The 20,000-nt window shown below is 41.9% G+C and overlaps 1 protein-coding gene across 14 annotated transcripts in view; it reads left to right on the top strand.

Annotated features, from left to right (window-relative positions):
* The window catches only part of MTA1-like (metastasis associated 1-like), a 156,746-nt gene that overhangs the window by 56,852 nt on the left and 79,894 nt on the right, over window positions 1-20,000 (top strand). For 10 of the 14 annotated variants that reach the window (XM_045736407.2, XM_045736349.2, XM_045736372.2 and 7 more), the window contains 6 exons: window positions 8,523-8,636; window positions 8,830-9,059; window positions 12,857-12,974; window positions 14,769-14,971; window positions 18,040-18,228; window positions 18,481-18,614. In XM_045736407.2, the coding sequence (XP_045592363.1) occupies window positions 8,523-8,636; window positions 8,830-9,059; window positions 12,857-12,974; window positions 14,769-14,971; window positions 18,040-18,228; window positions 18,481-18,614 (988 nt within the window). The remainder of the gene's footprint in view (window positions 1-8,522; window positions 8,637-8,829; window positions 9,060-12,856; window positions 12,975-14,768; window positions 14,972-18,039; window positions 18,229-18,480; window positions 18,615-20,000) is intronic. The other 4 variants (XM_069311418.1, XM_069307357.1, XM_045736357.2 and 1 more) reach the window with 1 other exon arrangement.

Genomic DNA, 20,000 nt, shown 5'->3' with positions numbered 1-20,000 from the left:
GCAGCACAAGCAGCAGCAGCAGCAGCAGCAGCAGCAGCAGCAGCATGGAGGAATGATGGGATCAGTGACCTTGAGACTCACTTGTCATAATGCTTTACAAAGATTACCACCTTCCTGCTTCTCTCTTACACGCGCGCGCGCACACGGGCCGGTGGCTGAGTGGACAGCACGCTGGGCACCTAATACTGTGGTCCGGGCTTCGATTCCCGCCGCCGGCGAGGAACAATGGGCAGTTTCTTTCACCCTGATGCTCCTGTTACCTAGCAGTAAATAGGTACCTGGGAGTTAGACAGCTGTTACGGGCTGCTTCCTGGGGATGTGCGGGGGGGGGGGGAATAGTTAGTAACAGTTAGGTGACAGTTGAGAGGCGGGCCGAAAGAGCAGAACTCAACCCCCGCAAACACAACTAGGTGAATACACCCAGACATATGCCAGGCTGGCCAACATACGAACGTCATTCAGAAACTTGTGTAAAGAATCATACAGAACTTTGTATACCACATATGTCAGGCCAATCCTGGAGTATGCAGCCCCAGCATGGAGTCCATATCTAGTCAAGGATAAGACTAAACTGGAAAAGGTTCAAAGGTTTGCCACCAGACTAGTACTCGAGCTGAGAGGTATGAGCTACGAGGAGAGACTACGGGAATTAAACCTCACGTCACTGGAAGACAGGAGAGTTAGGGGGGGATATGATCACCACATACAAGATTCTCAAAGGAATTGAAAGGGTAGATAAAGACAGGCTATGAGTGGTTGACAAATGGAATGCATTAGGCAGTGATGTGGTGGAGGCTGACTCCATACACAGTTTATAATGTAGATATGATAGAGCCCGATAGGCTCAGGAACCTGTACACAAGTTGATTGACGGTTGAGAGGCGGGACCAAAGAGCCAGAGCTCAACCCCCGCAAGCACAACTAGGTGAGTACAACTAAGTGAGTACTTACGCACACGCGGGTATTTTGAGAGCGGGGGTGATTGCCAGAGTGGAAATGGACCAAATGTTCTCACTGATTACTAACAGAACGAGGGGACATGGGTGGAAGCTGGAAACTCTGATGAGTCACACACATGTTAGGATGATTTCTTTTACCGTGAGAGTAGTGGAATGCACTGCTCTCTAAAAGTGATATGCACTTAAGGAACAGGTTGTGGAAGCAAACTCTTTCATAATTTTAACTCCAGATATGATAGGGAAATAGGACCGGAGTTATTGCTGTAAACAACCGATGGCTAGAAAGGCGGGATCCAAGAGTCGGTGCTCGATCCTGCAGGCACAAGTAGGTGAGTGTACAGAGGCAGACACAGGAGGGGTGAGGTCCCAGGATGGCGTTATGTCACTAGGGGAGTCCCACAGGGTTCTGTACCTCTTTGATACAATATACCTAAATGATCGTCCAGAGGCTATACACTCAATGTTTACTGCTGCTAAAATTATGACAATTAAGGGAGGAAGGCAGCATGAGGCTACAACATGTCCTGGTCAAACTGAAGGAATGGCCCAACAATGGCTATTAGAGTTCAACTCGGGTAAATGCAGAGTAATGAAGATACGTGTAGGGAGCAGGAGGCCAGCTATAAGATCCCATTTGGGAGATGCAATTCTTCAGGAATCTGGGAGAAGGAGCGACCCCAGACCTGTCCCCTAAGGCCCACACAAGAGGATATCATCAGCGGCATATGCCAGCTTAGCAAACGTAAGAACTGTCTTTAGAAACCTGTGTTAGGAATCATTTAGGACCTTATGTAACACATCTGTCAAACCAATCCAGGAGTATGCAGCGCCCGCGGCGTGGAGCCCGTATCTAGTCAAGTACAAGACTAAACTGGAGCTTAAATCTGACTGACCAGCAGAAAATAACATGATGTTTAACTGATAAAGTCCAAGTACTCAGCTATGGTCAAAATGAGGACTAAACGCAATACAAGGAACAAAACACAATCAAATTTGGCCATAGTAGGAAAGCAACATGTGAAGGATTTGGGAATAATATGAAAAATATTGCCGGACCAACCGAGCTGTGGTGGGTATGTGGGCCTGCGGGCCGCTCCAAGCAACAGTCTGGTGGACCAATCTCACAAGTCAAGCCTGGCCTGCGGGCCGCTCCAAGCAACAGCCTGGTGGACCAAACTCTCACAAGTCAAGCCTGGCCTGCGGGCCGCTCCAAGCAACAGTCTGGTGGACCAAACTCTCACAAGTCAAGCCTGGCCTGCGGGCCGCTCCAAGCAACAGTCTGGTGGACCAAACTCTCACAAGTCAAGCCTGGCCTGCGGGCCGCTCCAAGCAACAGTCTGGTGGACCAAACTCTCACAAGTCAAGCCTGGCCTGCGGGCCGCTCCAAGCAACAGTCTGGTGGACCAAACTCTCACAAGTCAAGCCTGGCCTCAGGCCGGGCTTGGGGAGTAGAACAACTCCCAGAACCCCATCAACCAGGTGTATGGTGATGGGGTTGGTGTATGGTGATGTGGGGGTGTATGGTGATGTGGGGGTGTATGGTGATGTGGGGGTGTATGGTTGTGGTGTATGGTGATGTGGGGGTGTTTGGTGATGTGGGGGTGTATGGTTGTGGTGTATGGTGATGTGGGGGTGTATGGTGATGTGGGGGTGTATGGTTGTGGTGTATGGTGATGTGGGGGTGTATGGTGATGTGGGGTGTATGGTGATGTGGGGGTGTATGGTGATGTGGGGGTGTATGGTGATGTGGAGATGTATGGTGATGTGGGGGTGTATGGTTGTGGTGTATGGTGATGTGGGGGTGTATGGTGATGTGGGGGTGTATGGTGATGTGGGGAAGTATGGTGATGTGTGGGTGTATGGTGATGTGGAGATGTATGGTGATGTGGGGGTGTATGGTGATGTGGGGGTGTATGGTTGTGGTGTATGGTGATGTGGGGGTGTATGGTAATGTGGGGATGTATGGTGATGTGGGGGTGTATGGTGATGTGGGGGTGTATGGTGATGTGGAGATGTATGGTGATGTGGGGGTGTATGGTAATGTGGGGATGTATGGTGATGTGGGGGTGTATGGTGATGTGGGGGTGTATGGTGATGTGGAGATGTATGGTGATGTGGGGGTGTATGGTTGTGGTGTATGGTGATGTGGGGGTGTATGGTGATGTGGGGGTGTGGTTGTGGTGTATGGTGATGTGGGGGTGTGTAGTGATGTGGTGGTGTATGGTGATGTGGGGGTGTATGGTTGTGGTGTATGGTGATGTGGGGGTGTATGGTGATGTGGGGGTGTATGGTTGTGGTGTATGGTGATGTGGCTACCTACCTTGAGGCTACCTTGAGGTGCTTCCGGGGCTTAGTGTCCCCGCGGCCCGGTCGTCAACCAGGCCTCCTGGTTGCTGGACTGATCAACCAGGCTGTTAGACGCGGCTGCTCGCAGCCTGACGTATGAGTCACAGCATGGTTGATCAGGTAATGTGGTGATGTGGGGGTGTATGGTTGTGGTGTATGGTGATGTGGGGGTGTATGGTGATGTAGGGGTGTATGGTGATGTGGGGGTGTATGGTTGTGGTGTATGGTGATGTTCTCACCTAATTGTGTTTGCGGGGGTTGAGCTCTGGCTCTTTGGTCCCACCTCTCAACTGTCAATCAACTGATGTACAGGTTCCTGAGCCTATTGGGCTCTGTCATATCTACACTTGAAACTGTGTATGGAGTCAGCCTCCACCACATCGCTTCCTAATGCATTCCATTTATTAACTACTCTGACACTGAAAAAGTTCTTTCCAATGTCCCTGTGGCTCATGTGGGTACTCAGCTTCCACCTGTGCCCCCCTCCCCTTCCCCTCTTGTGGGGTGTATGCCACCACGAGTGGTGTCATACACCAGGGTAGATAAAGACAGGCTGTTTAACACAAGGGGCACACACACAATGGGACACAGGTGGAAACTGAGTGCCCAAATGAGCCACAGAGATATTAGAAAGAACTTTTTTAGTGTCAGAGTGGTTGACAAATGGAATGCATTAGGAAGTGATGTGGTGGAGGCTGACTCCATACACAGTTTCAAGTGTAGATATGATAGAGCCCAATAGGCTCAGGAATCTGTACACCTGTTGATTGACGGTTGAGAGGCGGGACCAAAGAGCCAGAGCTCAACCCCCGCAAGCACAAACTAGGTGAGTACATCCCCCCCTGTGTGGGGGGGGGTGTAATGTTGTGGTGTATGGTGATGGGAGAGTAATTACAGGACGTGTGTTGGTGCGCATATGCACGGCACGTGTGGATGGCTGCAGGCAGTATTGATCAGTAAATGCAACAAGGATTGAATGACATGCCGCTCTCGCCCCCCCCCCCCCCCCCCATCCCTCCCCCCTGACCCTTCCCTTTGGCACCCATTACCCAGTCATACTGGCTAGCTGAAGCCATTATTATTCTGCTCCCAATATCTACTCATACTAGCTATTTGGCCCATTATTATTGTGTTTGTGCGTTCATTACCAAACTCCCACCCCCTCTACAGTGTGTGTTAGTCTGGCCCTGCTCATGGTGGTGACACCTGTGGCCTTACTCACCATGGTGGCAGCTTGCCACACCTGTGGCCTTATTTCCAGGCTCCCAGCAGCCACATCCAACAGCCTTGTTGACCAGACGACCAACCGGAAGGCCTGGTCGGAGGCGGGGCCGTAGGTTCCCGGAGGCTACCCGAGGTAGACACAAGGTGGGTAGAGGTACCGAGCAAGACGAACTCTTGGGAAGAATATAAAATATGCAGCAAGACCTGCCTGAAGGTGATGGAAGAGGCAGCCATAGTTGGCAAGGGAAACAATTTCAGAGATTCTAATTCTTGAGGATTTTAATCTCTAGGAAATGAATAGTTGGTGATCACCTCATAGGGGCGATGAAACATTGAGAGGAAAACTGTGTTCTTGGCGCAGAAATACTTCCTTGAGACTACTTATCACAGAGCTAACAAGAAGCTGAGATTACTCCAGCAACACAAGATCTGGCATATACTAAAGATGAGCCTGATGTTTAGAAGACAGTATGAACTGCTGGAGAAAACAGCATGAACTTTAATGAAGGCAAGTTCCAGTGTCAGCACTATGGTTGATATGAAGAAATCAGTGCTGGAGCTGTATATTATTGCTGTCAATTTACACCATAGAAAGAAGGAACATATCCTCATACAACCATTTCTCAGGATACCTGCTTGATGGGACCTTAACTTAAGGTATCTCAGGATACCTTAACCTGCAGTTAAAAGCTTTGTTCCTCAGAGTACAGTCATTGCACCACTGTTTTTCCTTATTCTCACATCATATTTAGACTCAAATACAAGTCACAGCTTCGTATCATCCTTCGTATCATCGCAGATGACACAAAAATCAGCATGAAAATTACCTCTGCTAAACACATTGAAAAACTTCAAGCAGATATTAATAAAATTTTCAACTGGGCAGCAGAAAATATCTGCTGGGGAACTGGTTATCTACATTATTGAGCATATTCATATTATTTTTTTGGGGGGGGGGGGGTGGCAATAAGCCTGACATGAACCAGGGATACTTGATTAAATCCAACCATATACTGTATTGGAGTTTCAATTGCATATGCTATTTGGAATGTATAAAACTTACAACCTTGCATATACGGGTGTGTGTACATGTTCAGGATTATAACACTATTAGTTGTACTGTATTATTTCTCATGTTATATATATATATATATATATATATATATATATATATATATATATATATATATTATATATATATATATATATTATATATATATATATATATATTATATATATATATATATATATTATATATATATATATATTATATATATATATATATATATATATATATATATATATATATATATATATATATATATATATATATATATAATATTAGTATAATTATAGCATTTAGTATATAGTAGTATAGTATAACTACTATAGTAGTTATAGTAATTAGGTTAGTAAAACTAATCATATTTATTTTCAGCATTGTGGCCAAGCGTTTTTTTTTTTTTTTTTTTTTTTTTTTTATATTATTTTTCTACCACAGACGTGGCCACACATTTACAATGCTAACCAGCATATATACATTTTCTTCTGTCCTCCATGGACAGGGTTAGAGAAATGTTAAACATATAGTTCAAGGGTTTATTGAACCAAGCGGTGACAGTTTTAGAAATGTGTATAAAATATATTTTATAGATCGTTACCAAGTGTGATACAGTAATACAACCACCAGTATTAGAAAGTAGAAATGGGTACTATTGAATTTGGACAATCTGGGAAAATTATTTTTTCATGTTGCAAAGACAAACTAACCTACCTAATTAGACAAACTAATTACCTAAGTGTAGTTACAGGATGAGAGCTATGCTCGTGGTGTCCCGTCTTCCCAGCACTCTTTGTCATATAACGCTTTGAAACTACTGACGGTCTTGGCCTCCACCACCTTCTCACCTAACTTGTTCCAACCGTCTACCACTCTGTTTACAAAAGTGAATTTTCTTATATTTCTTCAGCATCTATGTTTCGTTAGTTTAAACCTATGACCTCTTGTTCTTAAAGTTCCAGGTCTCAGGAAATCTTCCCTATCGATTTTATCAATTCCTGTTACTATTTTGTACCTAGTGATCATATCACCTCTTTTTCTTCTGTCTTCTAGTTTTGGCATATTTAATGCCTCCAACCTCTCCTCGTAGCTCTTGCCCTTCAGTTCTGGGAGCCACTTAGTAGCATGTCTTTGCACCTTTTCCAGTTTGTTGATGTACTTCTTAAGATATGGGCACCACACAACCGCTCCATATTCTAGCTTTGGCCTAACAAAAGTTGTGAACAATTTCTTTAGTATATCGCCATCCATGTATTTAAAGGCAATTCTGAAGTTAGAAAGTGTGGCATAGGCTCCTCGCACAACGTTCTTTATGTGGTCCTCAGGTGATAGTTTTCTATCTAGAACCACCCCTAGATCCCCTTCTTTGTCAGAATTCTTTGAAGATTTCTCACATAATTTATAGGTAGTGTGGGGTCTATGTTCTTCTATTCCACATTCCATAACATGGCATTTATTAACATTAAATTCCATTTGCCAAGTGGTGCTCCATATACTTATTTTGTCCAGGTCATCTTGAAGGGCATGACAATAATCAAAGTTTCTTATCTTCTCTATTATCTTAGCATCATCAGCAAACATGTTCATATAATTCTGTATACCAACTGGTAAATCATTTATGTAGACAATAAACATCACTGGTGCAAGAACTGAACCCTGTGGTACTCCACTTGTGACATTCTCCAATCCGATATATTGCCTCTGATTACTGCCCTCATTTTTCTATTAAGAAATTTTCCATCCATGTCTATATCTCATATATATATATATATATATATATATATATATATATATATATATATATATATATATATATATATATATATATATATATATATATATATATATATATATAATATATATATATATATATATATATATATATATATATATATATATATATATATATATATATATATATATATATGTCGTACCTAGTAGCCAGAACGCACTTCTCAGCCTACTATGCAAGGCCCGATTTGCCTAATAAGCCAAGTTTTCCTGAATTAACATATTTTCTCTAATTTTTTTCTTATGAAATGATAAAGCTACCCATTTCATTATGTATGAGGTCAATTGTTTTTTATTGGAGTTAAAATTAACGTAGATATATGACCGAACCTAACCAACCCTACCTAACCTAACCTAACCTATCTTTACAGGTTAGGTTAGGTTAGGTAGCCGAAAAAGTTAGGTTAGGTTAGGTTAGGTAGGTTAGGTAGTCGAAAAACAATTAATTCATGAAAACTTGGCTTATTAGGCAAATTGGGCCTTGCATAGTAGGCTGAGAAGTGCGTTCTGGCTACTAGGTACGACATATATATATATATATATATATATTATTATTATAATATAATTATTAATTTTGATATTGTGTATACTGTATACACAATTGTGAATTATTAATCTATATCCCTTGTACTTATTTATGCAACATAACAGCTTGAGTAATCTTTAACATTGAATAATTTGTTATTTTTCAAAATAGTATTACTCTTTGGCTTTTATTTGAACAGGATGTTTTATGTTTGTTATGTTGAGTTTCCTCGTGGTGTGATAATTGGAATATGTGCACTCTTGTTGCTGCTGCTGCTGCTGCTGCTGCTCTACAAGATACAAGTAGTTGGTGTCAGTGTTGCATTATTTGAGATTTACTCCGGTTTATGTTGCTTGTGTTTATGTAACCTAATTAATTGTGTCCACTTGATGCAGGCTAAATGATGTAGAGAAGATTGCAGCAGTTTGTGTTGTGTATTACTGTACTTAAGATGTGTATGTGATTTGATTGGCTGCCTCCCAAGCTATCCGTTTTGCTGTCAGTTGATAACTGCTGATATGTAGTGTTTACATTTTAGCAAGAATGACAGCTTAACTCAGAGTAGGGGAGCACCTGTTCGCTTGTTTCTTAACTGCTTCTCTTCCCCCTCCGTCAGAAGACGGTCACGGGAATTTGGACCTGTGCCGGGGGTTTAAGAAGCTGTTAAAGGGTCAAGAGATACAGGGCCCGTGCCTGAATGAGACTGTCATACAAGAGGCAACTCAACAAGGTAACTCCTCAACAGTTTCTTTGGTCCCTTGTCTTACTTGATAGTTACTACTGTATATGTATTCACAGTCTAGGCTTAAGATACTGTAGTATGGATTATGTTGTCCAGTCTCCATTCTTGGTGTTGTCATTGTCTTATAGCTTTGCTTTCAGATTTTTCAGAAATGTTTTAATTCTCGTTATTTGTCCTGCAGGTGCCTTAGACGAGGATGAGAGCGACAGCGAAGGGGCCGAGTTGGGAGGGTCGACCATTGTGACGCCCAGTGGCGAGACCCTCTCCTCTAATGAGAGACACCAGTTACGGCATCGTGAACTCTTCCTTTCCCGCCAGATAGAAACTCTTCCTGCCACGCACATACGCGGAAAATGTACGGTCACGTTACTCAACGAGACGGAGTTATTATTGGCCTATCTCAATAAAGACGTAAGTAGGGATCAAGCGATACAAAACGATGTTATCCCACGAGGCAGTTAAAATAGTGTTAGTAGTAAGCCTTGTTTCCTCTCTGTGAGTGATGTGTGTGATAAGCAGCCAGTGGTTGTTGAGTATAACAGTAGCAGGGAGCACTGATGCTTGCGCACAACTCCCGGCAATGGTCAACACAGCATAATTATCATGTACCGTACTGTACACCACAGTAACCAAAATGTCAGGTATTGAATGGCATGGGGTAGGGTATTGCAATATAGTACTCTACTTTGAATCGATTTGAATAACAACTCTAATAAGTTGAATATACTTACACCCTAAACTATATAAATTTTCAATTACTGACAAAAAATGATATGATCGTCAGTGCCCAGAATTTCTCGGCAATTATAGACAGAAAGCTCAATATGATATTACAGTACTAGAAATTTTTTAGAGACGGGCGGAAACAGAGTAGAACGTATAAGAGAGAGAGGAAGAGGCAGATTGAACCACTGCAGGATTACAGAGGGGAAAGAGATACCCACAAGACTGGAATATAAGTCGTCATCAAGCACACAACACCCGTACTACTACCAACACTGGACGAACCACTACCAAAACAGCACACCTTAGACCAGGGTGGAGAGGGGGGGGGGAACTACCAAAGCCCACCAGAAGTTATGCAATATGGGAAATCATTCATATTTGCAAACATATAAGGCCTAAAGTCAAAATCAAGAAATAAAGTTCATAAATGGCCTTCTAATAAAAATACTCAGTATTTGGTGCAGTTACAGAAACCCACACGAAAGACTACATGGATGCCAAATTATAATCTACTGTATATATGTGACAGTATTTAGGTTAATTTGAGTAGTAGGTCTGTAGATTAGAGGAACTGGTATGCACAGACCTCCTGAACTCGACCAATGAGGTGGTAGAAGTACTTGGAATGAAGGTAGGAAATATAAATCAAAATAGTTAACAAATTAATGGAAATGCTTAAGCAGGTTTGACTTTCCATACAGAGAAGGAATAATTTAAACGGGGAGATTGAAGAAATCGAACCGAGACTGAAGCATTCATACTGTATCAGATTAACACTTAAGTGTACCCCGCCCGCTAGCCCTCAACTAGGCGCAGTTGGTCCCAGCGTTTCATGGGAGTGCGCGGTACTTCTGAAAAGTGTATACTCTCCAACTTCGTCACCTCAATTCTCGTCCAGGGTTTTTCAATTTGGCATCATTGTGTTCGCAGTAAAATCCCCTACAGGAGTATATGCAAATATAAAGTAAAAAAGCCAGGCGTACCACTACAGCAAACAGAGAAAGTGACAGAGCATAATCCCAGTGAGCGCTAATAAATCGGTATACTGTTTTCAACTTTGTTACCTCAATTCTGGTCCTAGGTCTTTCATTTTGGTATCAATGTATTTGCAATGAAATTCCTCTGGTCCTAGGTCTTTCATTTTGGTATCAATGTATTTGCAATGAAATTCCCTAGAAGAGTATATGCAAATATTATCCAAAACCGCTGTGCACCCCTCCCGAAGCCATCGCCAATCTGCCGCCGAAAATGACGCAATGCTGCGTCGTTACCGGATGAAAGTGTTAAAGAAAGGCAACTAGAACAGAAAGCAATTCAAGAAATTAAGAAAAAGCCAAAATAATTCTTCACATTTGCAAAATCAAAAGCAAAACCCACTGCTAGTATTGAACCTATTCGTACAAGTGAAGGTTCATATATCGAGGATGACAAAGAAATTAGTGAAATCCTGAAAAAGCAATATGAGGACATGTTTAGCATGTCCTCATATTGGGGAGCTGGTGGCTGAGTGGACAGAACACTGGACGCGTGATCCTGTGGTCCCGGGTTCGATCCCGGGCGCCAGCGAGAAACAATGGGCAGGGTTTCTTTCACCCTGATGCCCCTGTTACCTAGCAGTAAATAGGTACCTGGGAGTTAGTCAGCTGTCACGGGCTGCTTCCTGGGGGTAGAGGCCTGGTCGAGGACTAGGACGCAGGGACACTAAAGCCTCAAAATCATCTCAAGATAACCTCAAGAAGAAGCACTCCAATAAACAATATGAAAGTGGAAGATACGGACAACTTCTTTATGCATGATATCCAAACCCCTGTAAATACAGTATAACTGATATCAACACGAGCGTTTCAGATTTTGAAAGAGAAACTGACAACATGCCCATGCACTCAGCCCCAGGTCCAGACTTGTGGAATTCAATATTTATAAAGAAATGCAAAGTGCCAGTAGCACAGGCACTCAGTATAGTGTTGAGGAAGAGCTTGGACACGGGGGAAATACCAGATGTGCTTAAAGCAGCAGACATAGCCCCTCTACACAAGGGAGGCAGCAAAGCATTGGCAAAGAATTATAGACCAGTTGAATTTAGAATTTAGAAAAGAATTTAACAGTTACCAAGGAGGATGTTATTAAAAAAATAGTGAAACTCGAGCCAAACAAATCCCCAGGGCCAGACGAAGTGTTTGCATGGTGCTTAAGGAATGCAAAGAGGAGCTTCACGAGCCATTGTCTACCATATTTAATAAATCATTAGAGTTAGGCAGAGTGCCAGAGTCTTGTAAGGTTGCTAATGTGGTTCCTATTTTCAAGAAAGGAGATAGATCACTTGTGTCAAACTATCGGCCAGTTAGCTTAACGTCTATTGTGGGAAAGTCAGAAAAATGATAGGATGGATTACAAGGACTTTCAGATCCAGGGATCCCATCACAATGGTTGTACTCGTCAAATCACTTGTACTGTCCCATCTTGAGCACAGCTCAGTGCTCGCATTTCCCCTTCAGAGCAGGAGAGATTGCTGAAATAGAGGGAGTACAGAGCACATATACGGCACGCATAGACGCGATAAAGCACCTAAATTATTGGGATCATCTCAAAGCTCTCCAAATGAAATCACTAGAAAGGAGACTAGAGAGATACCAAATAATATGCACGTGGAAAATACTGGAGGGCCAGGTCCCAAATCTACACAGTAAAATAACAATGTACTGGAGTGAACGATATGGAAGAAAATTTAGAATATAACCAGTGCAGAGCAGAGGTGCCATAGGCACAATCAGAGAACACTATATAAACATCAGAGGTTCGCGGTTGTTCAACGTCCTCCCAGCGTGCATAAGAAATATGGCTGGAACAACCGTGGATATCTTCAAGAGGAAACAAGATCTTCAAGAAACTAGATTTTCTTCAAGGAGTGCTGGACCAACCGGGCTATGGGAGATATGTGGGCCTGCGGGCTGCTCCAAGAAACAGCCTGGTGGACCAAACTCTCACAAGTCAAGCCTGGCCTCGGGCCGGGCTGGGCTTGGGGAGTAGAAGAACTCCCAGAACCCCATCAACCAGGTATCAAGCAGGTAACCAAAATTCTAGTCGAGAAATTATGCCTCATGGGTTGGCTATCTTGTGATGCGAGTGTAATTTATAAGAATGCTAATAAAGTTTGGCATAGAGGAGAAGGGAAATGTAATAGATGTGGAAGTAACAATATTAGAGCATGATTGTGGGAGAGTAATGTGAGAGCGTGGAAGTGGTGGGAGCAAGGAAGAAGGTTAAGAATCAGTTGTGTTAGAGAAGACTTTTAATAAGTACACTAGAGTAACTATGCAAAAATGCTGATGTGTGTAATAAGAACTCTGAGCAAGAGATGTCTAGCCAGTTAGCATAATGGTTCAATACATGTAGTGTTAAGGCACTAATCTGGAAATTGTGTGGAGAATGTTGTTGCATATGAAGTGCACACACTTGTCTTAATGGAATGCTTTGTGTTTCAGGATACATTCTTCTACTCCTTGGTATATGATCCACAGCAGAAAACATTATTAGCAGATAAGGGGGAAATTAGGGTCGGTTCAAGATATCAAGCAGACATTACATCGTTATTAAAAGAAGGTGAGTGTGATGTGTGTGATGGTTCTGTGATGAATGTCCGGTTGTTATAGCAGATACTGTACTACATTATCATGGAGGCTCTTCCTCTGGTGTACTACATTATCATGGAGGCTCTTCCTCTGGTGTACTACATTATCCTGGAGGCTCTTCCTCTGGTGTACTACATCACCCTGGAGGCTCTTCCTCTGGTGTACTACATTATCCTGGAGGCTCTTCCTCTGGTGTACTACACCACCCTGGAGGCTCTTCCTCTGGTGTACTACATCACCCTGGAGGCTCTTCCTCTGGTGTACTACACCACCCTGGAGGCTCTTCCTCTGGTGTACTACACCACCCTGGAGGCTCTTCCTCTGGTGTACTACATTATCCTGGAGGCTCTTCCTCTGGTGTACTACACCACCCTGGAGGCTCTTCCTCTGGTGTACTACATCACCCTGGAGGCTCTTCCTCTGGTGTACTAACCACCCTGGAGGCTCTTCCTCTGGTGTACTACATTATCATGGAGGCTCTTCCTCTGGTGTACTACACCACCCTGGAGGCTCTTCCTCTGGTGTACTACATTATCATGGAGGCTCTTCCTCTGGTGTACTACATTATCCTGGAGGCTCTTCCTCTGGTGTACTACACCACCCTGGAGGCTCTTCCTCTGGTGTACTACATCACCCTGGAGGCTCTTCCTCTGGTGTACTACATTATCCTGGAGGCTCTTCCTCTGGTGTACTACACCACCCTGGAGGCTCTTCCTCTGGTGTACTACATCACCCTGGAGGCTCTTCCTCTGGTGTACTACACCACCCTGGAGGCTCTTCCTCTGGTGTACTACATCACCCTGGAGGCTCTTCCTCTGGTGTACTACACCACCCTGGAGGCTCTTCCTCTGGTGTACTACATTATCCTGGAGGCTCTTCCTCTGGTGTACTACACCACCCTGGAGGCTCTTCCTCTGGTGTACTACATCACCCTGGAGGCTCTTCCTCTGGTGTACTACACCACCCTGGAGGCTCTTCCTCTGGTGTACTACATCACCCTGGAGGCTCTTCCTCTGGTGTACTAACCACCCTGGAGGCTCTTCCTCTGGTGTACTACATTATCATGGAGGCTCTTCCTCTGGTGTACTACATCACCCTGGAGGCTCTTCCTCTGGTGTACTACATCACCCTGGAGGCTCTTCCTCTGGTGTACTACACCACCCTGGAGGCTCTTCCTCTGATGTACTACATCACCCTGGAGGCTCTTCCTCTGGTGTACTAACCACCCTGGAGGCTCTTCCTCTGGTGTACTACATCACCCTGGAGGCTCTTCCTCTGGTGTACTACATCACCCTGGAGGCTCTTCCTCTGGTGTACTACATCACCCTGGAGGCTCTTCCTCTGGTGTACTACATCACCCTGGAGGCTCTTCCTCTGATGTACTACATCACCCTGGAGGCTCCTCCTCTGGTGTACTACACTCTCATAAATGCCTTCCTACTGCCTTTATTAATAATATTTTGGTTCAGTTATAAATTATACCTTATTGATTAGTTGACCAAATATGCAATACTGTATATTTATTGCTGAAAGAAGGGAGGAGATTTGCCTTCATATATTTACAAATACTAGCATGGCTCCTACAGATATTTTGATATTTGTAGCAGTTATTCAATTTCCTTGATATTTTCAAAGAAATTTAATAACTCATAACTTTCTCCTGTTCAGGTTAATTGTGACAGCACTCTGAATGATGCTCTACCTAAAAAAATAAGTTGTCTATGACGTGTTTGTTTCCTTTTAATTTATTAAATTGTTTTCACAGGAGAAGGTGATGGCCGCAATTTAGAAGAGTTGGAAAGTTTGATATGGACTCCGGGGCATGGCCTTACAGATAGACAAATAGACCAATTTCTCGTAATGTCACGGTCAGTGGGCACTTTCGCGCGGGCTCTAGACTGTTCATCTTCGGTCAAACAACCGTCATTACATATGAGTGCAGCAGCTGCTTCTAGAGATGTTACGTTGGTAAGTTGTTTACAGTACACTTGTTCTTATAGGGGCTCAAATTCCTATTATTGCTAATTATGTCATCAAATTTTGAATTCCACTCCATATACACACAGAGATCACACTGTGATGCATTAAATGAACAAATCCACAAGGGCCGTGACGAGGATTCGAACCTGCGTCCGGGAGCATCCCAGACACTGCCTTAATCGACTGAGCTACGACAGGCTACGACAGGCTACGACAACCATGTCGTAGCTCAGTCGATTAAGGCAGTGTCTGGGATGCTCCCGGACGCAGTTTTGAATCCTCGTCACGGCCCTTGTGGATTTGTTCAGTACATATAGTTTTGGCAAAATTTGCATTATACATATATATATGCAATTGACGATCACAAAATACTGATCATTTTATGCGGAAAATCCACAGAGAAATATGAAATGAGGTGAACGTTTCGGCTTTGTTAAAGCCTTTGTCAACACCAGTCTGGTGTTGACAAAGGCTTTAACAAAGCCGAAACGTTCACCTCATTTCATATTTCTCTGTGGATTTTCCGCACATATATATATATATTGTTTTTCAAAATTTAGCTCCATGCGATATCAAGGGCATACCTCAGCTTAAGGGGGCGTCAGATTCCAATTTGCCCTAAAAATGCAACAAATGAAAACTCGTTCGATTTCAATCAAACTTTTTTGACAAGTTCTATATGAAAAGTGTTTCATCTGGTCCAAGTTTCAGCATCGTAGCATAAATAGGAAGGGAAAAAAAATATTGAAGTAGTGAAAATTATTCCAAAATGGTCAAAATCGATTATCAATCAAAAGTGTCAACTGAAATCATAGCTATGACTCTTTGCTATCACAATAGTATATATTAAACAAATATTATAATTAGTTTAATTGAAAAAAAAAATAAAAAAAAAAAAAATTTTTTTTTAATTATTTTTTTTTTCATTTTTTTTCGGGCGATTTGCATCAAACTTACACACCTGACTGTACGTAAGCCTATCTGTAAGGACGCCAATTTTGGAGAAAATTGGTTGTCAACCTCAGCCACAGATTTTAGAACCTTAGACTTCATTCATTTCTGTTTTTTTTTCAATTGACACAAACGTTTACAAAACTGATTCATTTTTTATTCAATTTACATGAAACTTACACAGTGTATGTGGAGGGCATGTCTCTACATTGGGGGGCTTTCATTTTTCTCTAAGTTCATTTATTGATTTTATAATAGCAATAAACATGCCATATTTGCAAAAAAAAATTTGGGAACTTTGAACATTTGTATTAGGAAAACTAAAGATGTTTTGGAAATTCTATATCTCAAGGTCCTTTATTATATGCTAATGTGTCAGAAAAGTGTCACAGAATAATTATATCTGAAACGTGTGTTCTGAAGTGTGGACTTGAAAATGTGTAAAAAACGTTGAAAAAAAAAAACAAAAACAAAAAATCTCCCTTTCTATTTATGCTGCAGTACTGTAACTTGGGACAATTAAAGCATTTTTCATATACAACTAATCAAATAATATTGGTTGACATTGAACAACTTTGATTCTGACAATCTGTCGCCCCCTTAAGAGTTTAGAACATTGAGATTATAATGATGTTTATAAGAACATGATGCAATAATATTTTGTTTACAAGGCCACTAATGATGCACAACATGTCACATGTAGGAACTAACATGTTCCACATGCCATAATATCTTAGAGTATTATGTTTAGGTCACCTTAGCGTGCTGGCTATTTATGCAGGCCATTTATGTAGTGGAATATAAGCTGGAGCTAAAGATTAATACACTTAGAAGTGAAATTAAGTAAGGTAGTAACTTTGGTTTATGTAATAATTAATAAGTGTTATAGTTATACAGTACTTACAGTTGTTTGATTGTTGCTGTTGCTGTGTGATGAAAGGGGAGGGGACGGGGTTGACTTAGAGAATAGTATTAGGGCTACTGTGTGATGAAAAGGGAGGGGGGGGTTGACTTAGAGAATAGTATTAGGGCTACTGTGTGATGAAAAGGGAGGGGGGTTGACTTAGAGAATAGTATTAGGGCTACTGTGTGATGAAAAGGGAGGGGGGTTGACTTAGAGAATAGTATTAGGGCTACTGTGTGATGAAAAGGGAGGGGACGGGGTTGACTTAGAGAATAGTATTAGGGCTACTGTGTGATGAAAAGGGAGGGGGGGGTTGACTTAGAGAATAGTATTAGGGCTACTGTGTGATGAAAAGGGAGGGGGGTTGACTTAGAGAATAGTATTAGGGCTACTGTGTGATGAAAAGGGAGGGGGGTTGACTTAGAGAATAGTATTAGGGCTACTGTGTGATGAAAAGGGAGGGGGGGTTGACTTAGAGAATAGTATTAGGGCTACTGTGTGATGAAAAGGGAGGGGGGGGTTGACTTAGAGAATAGTATTAGGGCTACTGTGTGATGAAAAGGGAGGGGGGGTTGACTTAGAGATGAGGGGGTTTAATGAATTGGTTATGTGAGAATGGCAAAAGGATGGAAATGGTGTCTCAAATAAAAAATGGTAATGGCAGTAAGTGAAAGATTTATGCAATGAAAGAGTTAAGATTACTAATACAAATTTTAATTATATATATTCAATATATATATATATATATATATATATATATATATATATATATATATATATATATATATATAAATACATAGGGTATTTTATGAAATTTTATGCAAGAGTTTAATTGGGTTTGTGGTGGTGAAGGGAAGTATGCTTAAGTGCGGGTGTAATATGTGAGGGATGGCAGGGTGAGAAATGTGTGTAGTGAAGCAATGGCAAATAACCAACATGCATGTCCCACTAAGAATACATAGCCTTAATGCTTTTGAAAAGGTGTTAAAAAGCCATATTACCACTTTGATAGAGAGGGAGAAGCTACTTGGCTCAGTTTGTCTTTACAACTCTTGTATTTACATTGTTGCTAAAGTGAAGAAGGTAAGTGGAGGTCATGATGGAGGTAAGAATGTGAAAGAAAGTTGTATGAGAAGGGTTGTAGTGACCATTTTAAGTGATCAGCTCCACTAAATATGTACATGTATGAAAATCCTTTCAGTTTCATGCGATGGACACGTTACACAAGCACAGCTACGACATTAGCAAAGCTCTTTGTTCTCTTATACCTGCCACTGGGCCAGTACTCTGTAGAGACGAGATGGAAGAGTGGTCGGCATCTGAAGCCAACTTGTTTGAGGAAGCCCTTGAAAAATATGGAAAGGACTTCAATGATATCAGACAAGATTTTGTAAGTACTCTGCTATATAACAAAATTATCTGTTTAAAAATAATTAGTGTTTGCTTAGTGATAAAATAAATTAAAATATTTTATATTATTTCCTCAATGTACCGCTTTTCAGCGAGCGAGTATCCACTCGTTCGAGGCAAACATTTAGTCGATACTTGTAGTGTGCAATGTTATTTGTAATATACATAGATATGTTTATGTGTGGGTATTGTTTGCTAGATAACCAGTTGACACGTGTTTATGTTCCACCAGCTACCCTGGAAGACCCTAAAGAATATAATAGAGTACTACTACATGTGGAAAACAACCGACAGATATGTACAGCAGAAGAGAGTAAAAGCTGTGGAAGCAGAGTCCAAATTAAAGCAGGTTTACATTCCTAACTAGTAAGTAGCTCTTTGAAGCATTCTTTACATTCGTAGGATTATGTAATTGTCGAAAGGAAATACAAGTTGGAACCTGACTCGTTCAGTCTCGTCAAATTTATTTGCTGTTGACCGTGATACATAGTATAGTAATCTACTTCCAAATGTTGAGATTTTGTTGTGTATTATGGCGAGCACTTAGTTAATGTGTGTGTGTACAAGCCTGGGTGTGTGCGTCATGCACTAGGCAGTGTACACACAGTGTAAAGGTCATTAATGTGTGTGTGTGTGTACAAGCTTGGGTGTGTGCGTCATGAACTAGTCAGTGTACACACAGTGTAAAGGTCATTAATGTGTGTGTGTGTGTACAAGCTTGGGTGTGTGCGTCATGAACTAGGCAGTGTACACACAGTGTAAAGGTCATTAATGTGTGTACAAGCTTGGGTGTGTGCATCATGAACTAGTCAGTGTACACACAGTGTAAAGGTCATTAATGTGTGTGTGTACAAGCTTGGGTGTGTGCATCATGAACTAGTCAGTGTACACACAGTGTAAAGGTCATTAATGTGTGTGTGTACAAGCCTGGGTGTGTGCATCATGAACTAGACAGTGTACACACAGTGTAAAGGTCATTAATGTGTGTGTGTACAAGCCTGGGTGTGTGCATCATGAACTAGACAGTGTGCACACAGTGTAAAGGTCATTAATGTGTGTGTGTACAAGCCTGGGTGTCTGTATCATGAACTAGGCAGTGTACACACAGTGTAAAGGTCATTAATGTGTGTGTGTACAAGCTTGGGTGTCTGTATCATGAACTAGACAGTGTACACACAGTGTAAAAGTCATCAATGTGTGTGTGTGCAAGCCTGGGTGTCTGTATCATGAACTAGACAGTGTACACAACAGTGTAAAAGTCATCAATGTGTGTGTGTACAAGCCTGGGTGTCTGCATCATGAACTAGACAGTGTACACAACAGTGTAAAGGTCATCAATGCATTACTGTATACTGTACTGTCAGTAATTCAGATTCCTGTGCTACATACATTGAAAGGTTTGGACAAATCGGGATGTTTGTAATATTTCTGGATTATATGGCAAAAATTCAGCCCATCTTCCTAAATTGGTAGTAGTTAAGGTAAGTATTTGGTTAAATGTAGTGATAGGTACTGTTGGACCTCCAAATTGTTCCCATTTTGTTGTACTGAATTAGCCCTAATGGCTCTCTTGATAACTGGACATGTAACTAGAGAACCTTATGTAATCTGTGCAAGCAATCCTAAACCTAATATACTCTGTCCTTGTCCTATTGTAGTACATGGCCTAGAACATGTACTACATGTAGTCCATGTACTATATGTACAGTACTACATGTACTACATGTACATGTTCTAGGCCAAGGAGTGTTT

Source organism: Procambarus clarkii, chromosome 1 (assembly GCF_040958095.1).
Source record: "Procambarus clarkii isolate CNS0578487 chromosome 1, FALCON_Pclarkii_2.0, whole genome shotgun sequence".
NCBI classification, from domain to species: Eukaryota; Metazoa; Arthropoda; class Malacostraca; order Decapoda; family Cambaridae; genus Procambarus; species Procambarus clarkii.
The sequence above is the reverse complement of the archived record's forward strand: the minus strand, read 5'-3'. Positions and strand labels throughout refer to the sequence as shown.